A 15,515-nucleotide genomic window follows, 5' to 3' on the forward strand; every position below is an offset into this window, starting at 1 on the left:
CCGGCCCCGGGCAGCACCGCCTACGGGCCGGGGTCCGTCGGGATGCAGGTGCCCTCCCGCCCGGGTCCCTCCTGCCGCCGAGCGCCCGGCCCGGCCGCCTCCCACCTCCGGAGCCCCCGGGGTGGCGGTTCGGGGGTGGGGGGACATTTTTATTCACCTCTCTCTCGCGAGAAAGCGGTGCGCGGGCGATACTTGAAGAGGAGGGGGGGGGAGAGAGGAGGGGAAAAAGGAGGAGGAGGGAGGGAGGGAGGGGGCAGCTGGAGCCGCAGCTGGAGTAGCGGTGGGTGCAGCGGCCGCAGCTGGAACAGCAGCGGGAACGGCAGCCGGCGGCGGCAGCGGCTCGAGCGGGTGCGCGCCCCTCGCAGCGGGTTCTCCCGGGGCGGGTCGGGCTGGGCGCGGGGCTCCGTGTCCGCGGGGCTCCCTGTCCCGGCCGGGCGCCGCGCTCCCGGCTCGTCGCGGTGCCCGGCGGGCGCTTACAGCCTGGAGCGGCTCCGAGGGCGACGGCGGCGGCCGCGGGCGGTGCGCGGAGGGTGCGGGAACACCGAGACACCGAGAGCGCCGTCCGTCGAGGGAGGGCGGAGGGAGCGCGGCCGCGAGCGGCCCCTCTGCATCCCCCGCGTCCGCCGCCTCCCGCGGGCGGGTAGCGCCGGGCTGGCCGGGGGCCGGCGGGGGCGGGGGGCGCGTGGCGGCCGTGCCCGCTCCCCCTCTGACGTCCCTTCGTCCCTTTTCTCCCCGCAGTTCGCTTCGGGGGAGCTCGGCGGAGGCGGCGCGGCGGGGACCGGCGGACTTCGGCGGAGGAGAGGAGGAGGAGGAGGAGGAGGAGGCGGCCGCTCTGAGCCCGGGGGCTCGGGGGACGCGATGTGGCGGGGGCGGCTGCTGGGGATCGCCCTGGGAGTTGCCGTGCTGTGGGCGTCCCAGGCGGACGCCGCCGCCGCCGCCGGGCACTCCGAGGGGGCGAGCGCCAAGGAACTGCGAGCCAGCCGGGCCAAGAGGAGAGGGCAGGGCGGCGGCGGGCACGACGCGCTCAAAGGGTAAGTGAGGGGTGTCCCCGTGCGGGGAGGGGGCCGCCGGGGGCGGGGGTACCCCAGGGCTGCGGGGCCGGCTCGGGCGGGGGGGCGTCGGGCACCGCCCGCAGCATCCCCGGGGAGCGGAGCCCCCTCCGCACTGCGGGTGCGCGGCGTCCCGGCCCGGGGAGCCGTGGCGGAGCGGGGCCGCTAAGGCGGCTGCCGGGAGGGGCACGGCACAGCACGGTACAGCACGGCACGGTACAGCACAGCACGGTACAGCGCAGCACAGCACGGTACAGCACGGCACAGCACAGCACAGCACGGCTCGCTGCGGGCTCGCGCATTCCTCCCGCATCCCCCGTCCCGCTTTGCAGGGAGCGGAGCCGCGCGGAGGCCCCGCGTGCTCGTCCCCTCGGCTGTCGGCCCCCACCGCCGCCTTCAGGCTCCTGCCGGCGCGTCGCCCCGTTGCTCGTCGTGCTGCGCTTATCTGCCGCTATTCGTGACCTGAGGGGAGGCGGGAGCGGGGACCGCTGGCAGCAGAGCTGTCTGTGCTCGGTGCTCGGCAGCCCGCGTGCGTTAGAGCCTGAGCTCACCGCGGGGCACTGCGGGACGATGCGTAGCACGGCGCTCTTAGAAAGCAAAGCTGCGTGAGGCAGAACGCTGCAGATCTGAATCCTGACGGAGCACCTTTCCCGTGCGAAAAGAACCGTTCCGTCAGCCGGAAGGTATTGCGGGAACGGGCGGCTGAAAACAGAGTTTGCTGTGAGGCTGAGAGCCTTGAAATAGTGGAAGGGGAAATAAAAGAGAGGTTTGATTCCTCGAGTGTTGGGATGGAGCCGCTCAGCCCGCAGCCGGGTGGTTCTGGTCAGGCAGAGGGCAGATGTGACAGGGCCAGAGGCAGCTGTGCCGTGCTAAGGATGCAATGGGGTTTTGTTTCCCTGGTTTCCCCAAAAGGAGCTGTTACAACTTTATTTCCTTAGAGGCCTCGATGAGGATGCTTTAATTTCATGCTAATCTCCTCATCCTTGTGTTGTCATTGTATTTATATGCAGATTTGAAATCTTGGCTATTTTTTCTTTGGGGAAGGGTTGATGGTTTTTGGTGTTTCTTCTACAACAACACGTGCGAGCTGTTGGCACTGCTCAGGGATCTGCTGTGGTAGGGTCAGGCTCATTGTGTTTCCTCATACCTTGTCACCAGAGGACAAAGCAGATTATCACAGAGGATGTTCTTGAAGTTAAGGGCTATTATATCAATGTTCATCAGATTAATTGCAAGTAATACAAGTTTGTAAGGAGATATATTTACCAGAAAGAACCTTTTTCTTCCAAGGTGCTTTAGTGAACTTCCTAATATTAGATCTCTGAGCTAATATCAGACTGACAAACACCATTTTCTGTCCTCTGGGACAAAGTGTGCCACACAACACACGGGCACTGCCCTGATGGCCTGAGTGGGAGCTGGAGGCACGTAGCAGAGGATACATTTCTTTGTTGAATGCAACTGTGCTGTTCAAAGAGTGATACAGATGTATAATAAAGCAGATGGTATTTCACTGTTAATTATTTTTGGAAGCAAAAATGGGTTAGGGTGAGTATTCAGTCTTATGATTCCTATGTTTGCTGAAGCCTTCTGCTTACTGTGCACTTTGCAATGGCTCTTCATTTCAATATGAGTTACGCATCACTTTGGTAATCCACAATGCTGGGGATAATGGTGTATCAAATTCAGGTACTTTGTATCTTGGTCAAATACTTGGAATAATACAATTCTAAATGAATGTCCTTGGGAAGGCAGATTCTTATATAGCGTAATTGCGAGATACAGGAATGACAAAGCAAGCTGTTAGTTTGGTTGATAGGCCCTTTTTGTAAATCTCATTTGAGGCTGAAAGTGCCAGGGCTGCTTGGAGGAGGTGGAAATCCTTTTGTCAACACACAGTCCTCTTTATCTTTGTGGGCAGACTCCCACATGACATGGACCATTTGGAAATGGCGAGCGCTTCCTTAGGTGTGGTAGTGTGCTGTGCAGGATGAATAAAGAGAACTGTCTTTTTAACAGACAAGGTTGGAACTAATTCTTTGGATATCCAGGTGGAAAACATATTTTGTATGGACAGGAACTGCATATACATTAGACAGGGCAAATTCATTATTGAATGGACCAAAACACTAAAAATATGATTTTACATGGAGACTTTTTAATGTGTTCATCAGCACAGATACATTTGGGAGTCTGAGAGTTGTAATACAAGTCATAACAGCTGCTGGGAAACCTTATTTGATGTTATTGTGGATGACTAAGACTTTCTTTTCTTGTTTTTTTGTTGTTTTTTTTTTTCCTCTTGAAGTGAACTCTTGCTCTCATGCTAAGAGCACAAGGATACAATCTTAGATAAATCCTTAAAGTTTAGACATCGTAGGTGTTTAATTATAATGACTACTGGAAATGTCTTAGCATTAAAAAAACAAGTGGGGAAAGTCTCTGTGAATACTGGCTCTTTTTGCAGCAGTGGAGAAGCCTGAGGGAATTTATCATCTTATCATTTTTTACTGCAGGCTGTTGATTGCAGATGTTTGCTGTCTTTCCTGTGACCTTTGTCTCATGGTTGATGCCAGCGCATTCTCCAATCACATAATGTGGTTCTATATTTTAGCTTTCATAATTATAAATGCAGTGGAAAAGCTTGCTGACCTGAAGCTTGCTGCTCATGTAGTTAAAATTGATCCAGCTATGAAGACGTCTGCAAGGAAGTCTTTGTAATGCCATGCATTTGAACGTGGTGCCTGTTGCCTCTAAGTGATCGCAAAGCAATCAGAATAAAGGCAGTAATTATCTTAGTACATAACTAAATTCATCATCTTTATATTCACCCTTCACAGAAACATAGCTGGAATCTGTTGTGACTCAGCAAGTTAAAATAATAAGCATCTTATTGGGACACTTTTATCCTCCGACTCCCCAAGGCTTTAGCACAAACGATAGTGTGTTGAATGAGAAGGTGTCAAGCCTTTATCCTGCTATTCCTTAAGCACTGGAATGTATAGCACTGCTTTTTGAAGGAATTAAATCTACAGAACTGTGCCGTGAGTGGGAAGTTCTTTCTAAACAGCGCGTACTTGAAGAAAGCCATTTATATGTTTCAGTCTTTGGAATAGAAAGTCAAAAATAAACCACTGGTTTGATTGGGACTTTGCAGAATACAGGAATCACTGTGCTTCAAGATCCGACGATTAATTAAGATTTCCCATTTTCTGTGACGCCAGACAAGGACCTCAAGTTCAGTGAGGATCAATCAGATCTTAAGTTTTTTAAATAACATTTTTCAGCCTCTTCTCAGTATAATGTCCAAAGAAACCAATCGTTTGCCTAATAAGTAACTCAGCAGAAACGCTGAAAGATCTATAACTTCTTCCAGATACCTGAGCTGTGGCATGCCTCTAATTCAGATGCTCCTTAAATACATTTGTGCGGGAGTGATTTAATTTCATGGTTGTTACTAAGTGGAAATGATAGTGAATGTTGCAGAATGTGATAATTAGCTCCGATGTAATTCATAAAACTCACAGATTAAGGCTGTTCAATGGGCAGTTGGTCTTCTTGGACCAATTTCTATTGGTTGCACTCAAGCAATGAAGTTCACAAGTTTCCTGATAGGCTTCTTTGGGTAAACTTGGTTGGATTTGACCCTTTTTGTACATCACCACTCTCAGAAATAAAACAGATCTTATAAGCCTATAACATAATTCCAGTATTAAAGTATATAATTAGGGCTTCTGGTTTTCCTTTTAAACCAATATTTACCACTAAAAGCTTGCTGAAGAAAAGCAGACTTTCCGTACCGGTAAATATTGGTTTATACTGAAAAACCTCAAACATTTTTCGTACCACTTTTGGCCTGTGCACCTCTGGCTGCTGGTGCCGCGCTTTGCCTGTGTCCCTCTGTGAGCAGGAGAGCGGCCGGGATCTTATTTTTACTATTATTTTTATAGTATTATTCTGTGCATAAATGGAAATCTTAACAAAGGAGTGAAATGAGTTCATAGGTGTCAGCATCACGTCCTGTGTGCCTGGTTGCTTTCTCCCAGGATGTGGATTGGTGTGACTTTCTTTGGGGAGTGGGATGTAAGGCACTGGCTGCTATCAGTGCTTGCTGAAGGGCTCATACTGAGAGGGATAACATAATATTTTTGGTTTTAATCATGTAGATAGATGTCCTTGTCACTGCCATGGTGTGGTTTAGTTATGGTTTTGAATACACTAGTTTTACCACTGTATGTAAATTTTAAATGCATTTAATGAAAGCTATCTGACAGTAGCGTGCCCTGTGTTGCTTTATCCAGAGCCAGGAGCAATGCAGGAGCTCCTATGGTGGCATTCTTCTTGCAGTTCCACATTGTTCTTGAGCTGAAGGCAGACATTAAAAAGTAAATAAATATCCAGGCCTATGTAACCCTGGTGCTCTCCACTGAGATTTCCAAATCCTGTCATTTGGACACCGTCTCTCTTAAATGGCCTTAATCCAATCTGTAATTTATGGTTTATGGGGTTGGATTCCCAGGCCTACATGGATTGCAGCTCAGAATTAGGACTCAGTGCGTTTTGGGCATGCCCATGAAAAGCCATCTGATGGCATAAACTTTTGGTGAGCCCTGTCCCAGGCTGCCTTTCACAAGTGACACAACACATGCATCTGTTCCCAGCTTCTCAGCCCGTCTTCCCCCGTGAGCTTTTCTTATATCAAACTGCAGCTGGACTGAAATAGTTTTGATGTGTTCTGTGTCTGTGATTTGAAATTTGAATCAGATCCCCTCCCTCCAAAGTACATCAGAAAAATACTTCTGAATTATTTGGTGTTTGTTTTCCATTGATGATAGTGAGTTGCAAAAAGAGCAAACAGAAGAACAGGGCTACAATAAGCAGCACAGCAATCTTCTTGACATACTGTGTGAAACGTGGTTGTGTTGGAAATATTGTATTGGCTCAGGGGACTTGGATGAGACAGGCTTCCTGTCACCAAGCCCCACTTTGCCAAGACAACATGTTGATGATCAGGAGTTGGATGTAGTTCCTTTCCTTTCTTCCCTTCTTTCACTTTTTTAAATGTAATTAATGCATTTATATAGGTACTTTGCCCCACGTTGCTCTTGCTTGCATCAGGTTGGCCTACTGCCCTCACCCAGGTGCTGCTGAATGGATCTCAGCTGGCCTGCCATCACTTTGTACTTAGTCTCCAGGTGGAGAACTTCAGTTTGGGTTTGCCACTTTGTATCCATCCTAGGAAGGAGCATTATTGTTTTCCATCCTGAATGTGTCCTTTGAAAGCTGGCTGTGGCTACGAATAGCTGGCTGCAAGGTCAGAATGAGAGTTATGCTACAGCTCTTGCTCAGAAAATAAGAGATGTGGATTACACTGCTTCTTTCCATGTGTTCCAGGTAATCATTTTCTTCCTTGGATACATGATGGGACTGTCTCATCTTGTGCAGGATTGTCTGTCTGGGCCCTTTCTATTCTCAGTTTGTAGAAGTTTTGTTGGACTTTTGTTGAGTGGCAGATGGCGTTAGCTCTGTAGGATGTGTAAAGGATTGAGGGGAAGAACAGCAGCTGTGGAGAGGGCATCTGGAAGGCAGAGAATTATCTGTGGTTACTGTGCAGGTTTGCAGGGAGAATTATTTGGAGGAGACTGAAGAAGCCAAATCATGGTTCTGAAAATATGTTCCTCGATAAAGGGCCAGTTTAAGGTTTGCAAAAGTAAACTTATTCCTTGTTGACAGCCAATACAAACTTTGTCTTGTGTTCAGTGGCAGTCCTGTCTGATCTGGGTATGCTCGCTGTATTACCTGGCTGAGCTGCTCTACATGCAGCTTCATTGCAGTAAAATACTGCAGTGTCAACACTGAGGACTGGAGTGGGCTTGGGGCTATGGACTTTGCAGCATAGGGCAGCCCTCAGTTCATTGGGAGCAATGGGAAAATCACTGGGCCAGGGTTTGGCAGGAACGGGCTGTCTGTCTGCTTCATTTACAGTGACTCTTATTGAATGAAATTGCAGCTTCTGTTTTCCTAATGCCTATTTTCCTTTCCTGCAATGTGTCATTCAGCTGTGCTGCTCACTTTGAACAGTCTTGTTTGTCATCATTCATCTTCCATCCTGCAAATGTGAATGCTTTCTGTATAAACTTCAGTGCAAGTTTTGACAAGGGTAGCTTTAAATACATACATGGATTTAGCAGCCTCTGGTTATTAGAACAGTAGTGCACGAACTATTTAGCTGCAGGGATCACCAGAACTTCCTCTTGATGTAAGTGCAGCGGACATTGGCTGGTCAGAAGCCATCTCTCCTTAAACAAGACTTTAGGAGCTAGGGGTCTTTGAATGTATACATATGGAAATAGTCAGAAATTAATCATGGGCTTTTTCTCTCGCAGTAGGATCACCTTCCATCTTGTTACTCTTCATTTCCATCCTGAATCCTAAAGACAAAGAAGTCGTAGATGCATCTATGTCACTTTGGTCTTACTCCCCAGTCTCAGTAAATATTTTTGTAAAATGGAACAATTGTGGCCTGGAGTGTTTCTGATTATCCATTGCACTCCGCTGGAAAATATATTCTAGCTCTTCAGCCTTGTATTGTGGATGTCTCTTTTGATTGTTTTCTGACTTTCCCACTTCAGTTTAATTTTTCTTTTTCTTTTTTTTTGGAGGGGGTTTTGGGCTTACAGAACCAGCTTCATTCATGCTAAGGTTGATGTGTAGATAGAGATGCAAGGAGAATCAGTTTCTTTCTTTTTATGGCAGCTCTTTAAAGTTTGGGCTTTTCTCTGGCAGGTACACTGGAAGGCAAAGCGGAACGATTAAATTAAAACCTGTGCCTTCTGCTTTTGCATATAAATATTCACTGAAGTATGAAGGAGTTCCAGCTTTTATCTGAGAGAATATTTTGAATGCAGACTTGCTGGAGGATCTTTTGTTTTCCTTTTTACTTTTCATTTTATGAAATGATTCATGACCATTAAAGCCTCAAAAATACCGAACAAAAGCCGCAGTTCTTTTGTCTACAGCCTTAATCATTTTCATCCTCTTCTTCAAGCTTCCCTCTTTCTCATGTTTTGCTGGAGGACATCAGAATATCCAGTGATGTTTCAAAATAGAATTTGTTTCCTTTCAGGAACATTATTTTTGTCTCTTTTCTCTTTCTTTGCTTTTCCTTCTGATATTCCATCTTTTCCCTGTATACAAAGTAAACCACTAGTAACTGCTGGGGACAGGGTGAATTAAGACTTGGGGACCAGCATCGACAGGGCTTTCCCATTGCACGATAGCAGATATACAGTTAACTGACCTTTATAAACCGCAGCATTGCTATCCCAGCGTGGAGAGAGTCAGAGGGTAGGAGACAGTGTGTGGTGGAGGGAGGAGGAGGAACGCTTCTGTCTTAGCAAAAATAAATCTTCCAGTAGCCTACCAGAGAGCGTTTTAAAATACGAGCTAGAGGAGTTGCTTAACACCCGAGGGCATTTGCTGACAAGCATTGATACAGCTGTCAGGTTTATGAGACTCTCTCTGTGAGTGCTTGGATGTGCTCTGAGGAGGGATGGCATAGCACCAGCCCATTCCGGCCACCCATGTGCCACACACGGTTCCTGTGCTGGTGCCCAATCAATGCATAGCACGGGCTGGCAAATCCTGTGCTAGCTGATACCCTGGAAGATTGTTAGAGGTCCACCTGCATTGATATTAGCAGTTACAGAGCGAGTGCTGGAAGTGGTGCAGGAGCTGCAACCTCATCTCTTCCTGCACCCCCAGTGGGAGTGACGTCTGGAGGGCTGAGCACTGCCCTGGAGCCACTGCTACTGCTTTTTCCTGTGGGGTGCTATATAGGGACACCAGGGTAGAAAGGCTCCAATTTCTTTTCCTCTGAATGCACTTTTAAAAATTAGAAGGAAATATTATAATTACTATCTTTATTGTCATTATAGTTATTATTCTTTTATTTTTAATGTTATTTAAGGGATTACCTGCTGGATCCCAGCTATGCTTGTCTGGTGCAGCAGACAGTTTTTGTGGCGACATACTTTTTTTATTTACATGCCCTATACAGCCATGTAAATTGGGTGTCACACTGGACCCACTGACATTCTCATGTGGAACAATGAGGGAATACGTGCCAGAAACGCGTCTGTCCCTGGCTGTGAATGGGAACAAAGCCTGGCTGTCAGGTTAGATGAGTCTTCCCTGGAAAAGACACAGGCAGATTTTCAGAGCAAGCGCGGAAGAATTCACTTAATGTCAAATACTGCTGTGGGATTGCTGTATTTAGCTGTCACAGTGTGATGGAAGTTAGGGTTAGAAAAGTGTTCAGTCTTGCTGCAGGAAACTTGCATGTCGTTCTGAACTCTTGACTTGTACATAGGCCAGAGCCAAAGACACCCGTAGAGCTGCTCAGCATGTTATTTTTCTAGTTGAACTGAGCCAGGATTCTGGGACAGCGGTATCCTTACTGTTAGAGTGAGAAATAGTTATCATATTAGGCTCTCTGCATGGCACAGACATCCAGGCTCACTTATTGCTTGGCAAAAATGAGTGTATCAAAAGCAATCCCTTGTGTGTAAAACACATCTTTTGCTTAAAAATGTGTACTTTGTGAGATAACAGAACTCAGTTTCTTTTGTTTGCTCTCAAAGTCTAGCATCATTTCTGAGATTTTCCTTGTATGTGATTGAAATTTGGCTTAGCCCCTCCTCCAGGCAGGTGAACTTAGGTTGGGCTGCTTCCAGCTCTGCCCGGTCAGGCTCTGAGCATCAGTAAGGGTGGAAGTTCTTGAATCTATGGGAAAGTTGAGTGAAGCTGCAGCACAGTCAACAGGTCAGGCCCAATTTGTGCTTTTAGCACTTGCTCTGAGGTGCTGAGTAGTTTGAGAAGGTATGTAAAGCTGTTTTACAGCAAAAGGTAGAGATGTGTCTCTGGAAAAAAAGACTGAAAGTTACTCCTTTTCACATTCCAGAGCTACTATTTCGTAGTACGTTGGTTAAAGTCTGACTTAGAGAGCCACATTTTTAAGTCCAGAATACCATTTTTTTTCAGTGCGGTTTGTCATTCTTTTTAACTCCCTGTGCAAGCAAGGAAGCCCCGATCAAATTCTAGCTGGAAAGGATCAACAAATATTTTGGGGGTCAGCTTTAGCAAGTACCGGTCCTGTGCACATAAGAAGGAAAGTAGGCAACTGCTCCTCTAAAAATAACAGTTGGCTGACGGTACTGCTTTAAATTGCCTCTCTTTTGCCAGAAAGCTGTGTCTCTATGCTATGTTAAACATAGGCCAGCTGCTGCAGCCAAGGAGTTAATCGAAATTGTTCATTAGGCCATGAGGAATCCCCGTGTGTGTGCGCAGGGAGTGAAGTGGGACGTGGGAGTGAAGAGAAACCTTCCCCAGCGTCCTGGCTCAGCTCTATCTGGAGTGCAGCCGTCCCCTGCCCACTCTGTCTGGTCTCTCTGTCTCATTTACCCGAGACCCACGCTTTGGGCTTGATTCAACCTGGGTTACACCAGTGTTGGCCGGCGCATGGCAGTGCTGCTGTCCGGCTGTCTGCCCGAAGCCTCGCACACAGCACTGCCAGAAGCTCTTCCTGCCTTGGGAGCAGCTGATGGGCGATGCTGTCTTCAGGAGAGGGGTCTTGGGCAGGGCGAATGGGGACATGCAGCATCAGGATGCCCCTGGGCAGGCTGCAGGGCCCTGAGAGGACGCAGTGATGCTGCAGGTACTTGCTCCTGCACTGGGTGGTCCCTTCTCAGTGGGGATGGAGTTTCCCTGCGGTTATTCCTAAGAAATCTGCTGGTTTGGTGCATGCAGATGTTGTCAGCCAAGCCTGTCATTTTCAAATATTAATGACTGGAATTTCCAGATGCATGTTTTTCTCTCTGCTTTTTTTTTTTTTTTTTTTTTTTTTTTTTTTTAGTGCATGACTAATGTCTTTTGATAATTATTCAACTCACTTTGCTACTGAATTTGTACTTACGGATCATCAAAGACATAACTTCTTGTTGATTTTGGATGTCTTTGATGAAACTCTGGATATCAGTCAGTGTCTCTCAGCACTGCACCATTACATAAATCCTATATGATTTACAAGCGTAGTAGTGACTAAAATAAAGTGAAAGCCTTTCACCTTTCCTCTGAATCTTCCCCTTCCCCCCACAAGAAAAGCCCCTAGAAAATCCCCCCCCAGAACCTTCCATGAAACTATGAGCGTAGATTATTGATCTGTGAAAGGAAGTCATTATTTTATCCAGTTTATAATCCAAAATAAGGGGGGGCTGGAAAGATCAGTCAGATCATTTTTTGACCACTTCAGACAGGATTTACTCTTTACAAGGCTGCAGGAGCTGCTGGACCTTTGTTTTCCATTGAGTTGTTTCCTTGTTTCCTAACTGTACTACACTGGCTGGGACCACAAGAGCTTTCTAAAGCGTGACTTGCTCTAGAGATATGGAATTGTCTGCCCCTACCATCTTTGACTTCATGCTGGGCATCGTAGTGAGAGTGTGCTGAGTTATAGGAAATGGGTTCCCGCTTTGTGAGAGGGGTGAAGTTGTGTAGGAGCATTTTTTCCTGCTTTACCATTACAAATCAGGCTTTATTACTGAACTCGGTAGTGCTGTTTGTGAGAACAGTTTTATAAGAATATAAAATGCTTCTTTAGTATTCATAGCCTATAATATCAGCGGGAAAATGCGTTCTATTAAACGCAGTGGTACTTAACTGCTTAAATACCATGATAGAGCCTTTGAAATTTGATTGATGGTGTCTGTGATTTAGCATGAGGTAAATTGTTATCCCTTTAAATGCTTTATTTATTTACAGGCACTTACTGGCCTACTGTCTGATCACCTCATAAATATCAATGAAAGTAACCTTCAAACTTAATTCCTTTTAAAGGAATTAGGCACAAGAAGAAAACACCTCCTCCCTCTGAAAGAAGCCTACAGTAGAGCTCAGAATTTAATACAGGTTTCTTTTATAAGCTAGACAGCAGCTTTCTGACGAAAAAGTGTTCCACTGGAAAATACACTTGTCAGACTCAGACTGTTCCATGGAAGTACAGTTTGATGACTTTTTTTTCTTCTTTTTTTTCTTCTGAAAGCTAAGCGAGCTGCCTCGGAGTTGGAGCTTTTGGGTGTATGGCGCAGTCTAGCATTTGGGCAGCCTCAAGGCTCTCAGGGTCTCTGACTTCATGATTGCTGGCACTTCTAGGTTTTCCAGAACCCCATTTTGGAAGCAGATTTTAAAAATCGGGTTTCCCTGTGACTCAAAAGTCTGCTCCTGGCTCTTAACTTGGACCAGATGGTCCCGAAAACCAAGTACTTGCTGAGAGTGAAATTTAACAGAGCATCTGCGTATCACTTTATGATCAGCTGGTTACAGATTATTAACAGCTTGGATCAGAAATGGGTGGTTTATGCCTGTAGTTGTAGCAGGTAGCAACAAATCCATTCTGTCTTAGTAAGTTCCATTATTTCTTCTGACCGGAGAAGGTGAAAAGCAATCTCACTTGTCTGCTTGCCAGTCTTACTTGGCAGATGATCACGGAGCAACATTTGGCATTGATGAACAGGGAACTCTAGGAAAGTTACATGGTTATAGCCCTGCAGGGAAGTAGCTGACATTACTAAAACTGAATACATCGGAATTGTATGAATAAGAAGACTGCAAGAAGGGAAAAGGGCCCTGCAACATGCCCAATTGTGCTGCTCACAGTCTCAGTTACCCCTTTGTAGTTACAGAAAACCAGTGGAAGAAAATGGTAATGTTTGCCTTGACTTAAGTATTTCTGACCAAGCACTTAATGAAAATACTAGGTGTCACCAAAACTGGGCTAATCAGGGTACTTGAAATTGTATTAACAGTGGAAATCCCTAAATAAATACAGTAAAAGATCTTGTTATTCAGAAAATATGCAGAAGTTAATGTTTGTATATATTAAGATTGTTTTTCTTACGTTGCCTCACCATATGAGGTAACTGTTGTTTACTTAGACTTTGTAATACCAGAGATGAAGAGTTTTCTGAAAGAGAAAGAGCAAAATAATTATTAAAAAAAATATATCCCTTCCTAATAAGCACTTTAAATCTGTCTCTAATCTGTATACAATATTTTAAAATAGCAGTTTCTGGGAAGTACTAGCTTACAGCTGGCTTTAGTTCCATTAATCTATTGAATAATTCCTCAGAATAGTAAATACAGGTTGTAAAATTTTCCTTAAGATTATGAAACACACAGCAAAAGGGGACAAGTTTTTCTTTTTCGAAGGTGTGCCTTACTAGCTTTATATACGTAGATCGTTGCATTAAATAAATGCTACTTGGATTTTAACAAAGAAGTTATTAGTGTGTGGCATAGAACAGTGTCAGTGTTTCAGTTTTTACCAGTGTAATCGTGGTAGTGTTAGTGTCATGTCCCTTCAGCTTATGTTAGAGACTCTTCTGAGGTACTTATTTGAAAGAGCAAATATTGATGAGGGGGATGGGGTGGAAAAAAAATCCTATGGATCCATCATTTAAGAAGTTCAATAAGTTCTCATTGCAGTAGGCCCTTCACCTGCATGTCACGTGACCTCTGTCTGTCTACATGCACATCCTTGATTTTTTTAATGGCAAGTCATTTATGTTATGCATAATTGGGCTCATTTATGTGGCTTATGTCACGATGGCATGACTTTACTCATACATACGTGCAAAGTGTTGCTCAGAGACAGAGCAGAGAACAGTAATAGTGCTACAAAGTGAAGAAGTGAGAACTACCGGGAGCTTAGAAGTTATGATTCAAAATGCACTGAGTTTCCTGTGTTCACCAATGGATTTTATATTTAAAGGGGTGTTTTGCTACAAAATCCTATGAGGTGTTTTTTTTGGATATGGCTTGATAAGAGACAATTTTGTCCATGCTTTTATTGTTGTTCACATGTTACTGATTTGATTTTTTATTTTATGTCATCTTTAATTGATAAAATTATGTCCCACCTAAAAAACCCAGTGATCATAGATGAGTAGTTCTGCTAAAAACATCCCACACTTTTAGGTTTAATTATTTAGTGTATTTTGCAGTGATTTACTTTTTCCATCTTTATGACTCTTACTTTTAAGACACATTTCTGAGCAAAAATAAGAAATAGTCATTTTCTTTCTTTCTTTCTTTTTTTTTTTTTTTCCAGACCAAATGTGTGTGGATCACGTTACAATGCTTACTGTTGCCCTGGATGGAAAACTTTACCTGGTGGAAACCAATGCATAGTCCGTAAGTTAATCTAGTTATATGTTATGGCTGAGGTTTATCTTTGTCCCTGTAATTCAGGGTATTTTTAATTGTATACCAGAGCTGAAATGTGTTTCTGCATGGTTTCAATAGCAGCTACACATCATTTCTTCACTGTTTTAAATATATTAAGCTAATATACAAAGTTCTGTGGGCTACGATATAGTGATGTGATACTAGTATTTAACAAAGGATTAATCACATCCACATGTTCCGTTTAAGTCTGTGGTAAAGCGATCCAAGGGGTGTGTGGACTCTCAGGAGTGAGTAGCTGTGGAATATGTTAATCTGTTTAAGTAAATGGAAGGAGGCAGGGCCAGCAAGTACATTTACTCTGCTTGTTTGGACCATGTCCCTGAAATGTATACGTAGGGACATCAGTGTATACATATGCTCATCATGTTGCTGTGTATGTATTCACACGTATTGTACATTGTACTGTAAGCAGAACCCAAAGGTTGGTAAGAGCCTCCTCAGAGATACTGAGGCAGCTTGCTCTCTCATTTGGGAATTGTTACGCTGATGTGTCTGCGATGCAGAAATAAAGGGAGCATTGTAGCACTGCATCTAAGCCATCCTTCCTCCAGGAGGGCTTTGGTAAAATGGACCACAGTTTCTTTTTTCTAAGGAAATCTCCCTGTGTATTTAATGCAGTCTGTGATGTGTACCTGGGCCTTTTCAGAAGAGACTAGAGCTCCAGGTGTTGCCAGTCTCTTATAGAGGCACAGATGATTGGAAGGGACCCTCTTGGAATCTGTTGTATGCCATTTAGTGGGTTTATAGGTGTTTTTGTCATGGTGCTGAATGCATATTTTCTATCATGTGGTTGGTTATTGTAATGTGTTTGGGGCTTTTTAAAGCAAGTTGTAAAGGTATTTGTTTTATTTGTAGCAATCTGCAGACATTCCTGTGGGGATGGATTTTGCTCTAGACCAAACATGTGCACATGCCCAAATGGTCAGATAGCCCCCTCCTGTGGTTCAAAATCAAGTAAGTATTTCTTCTTTGTCTTTCGTTTTCCTTTTGAGCCCATCAAGCTGGTAAGGCATGTCAGATACTTCAGTGCTTCATATTTAAGACAAATAACATCTGAGTCACCAGGCATACATCAACATGGGAAAGACAGTGAGTGTAGCCTTCTATGATGAAACTGAAGAATGACTCAGAAGCTAGCTATTGGAGATGCTTTTTGTTGGCTAA

The 15,515-nt window shown here is 45.1% G+C and overlaps 1 protein-coding gene across 3 annotated transcripts in view; it reads left to right on the forward strand.

The window, feature by feature from the left end:
- The first annotated feature begins 208 nt into the window (after positions 1-208).
- FBN1 (fibrillin 1) overlaps positions 209-15,515 on the forward strand; it is a 136,995-nt gene continuing 121,688 nt past the window's right edge. For 2 of the 3 annotated variants that reach the window (XR_014934361.1, XM_015872957.3), the window contains exons 1-4: positions 226-348; positions 739-1,031; positions 14,215-14,297; positions 15,207-15,305. Coding sequence is in view for 2 of the 3 variants with exons in the window: in XM_015872957.3 (XP_015728443.1) it covers positions 859-1,031; positions 14,215-14,297; positions 15,207-15,305 (355 nt within the window). In the remaining variant the exon portion in view is untranslated. Of the gene's footprint in view, positions 349-738; positions 1,032-14,214; positions 14,298-15,206; positions 15,306-15,515 lie in introns of all 3 variants that reach the window. The other variant, XM_085515482.1, reaches the window with a different exon arrangement.

The sequence above is a fragment of the Coturnix japonica genome, chromosome 14 (genome assembly GCF_054131305.1).
Source record: "Coturnix japonica strain WE chromosome 14, WE-NBRP24, whole genome shotgun sequence".
NCBI lineage: Eukaryota > Metazoa > Chordata > Aves > Galliformes > Phasianidae > Coturnix > Coturnix japonica.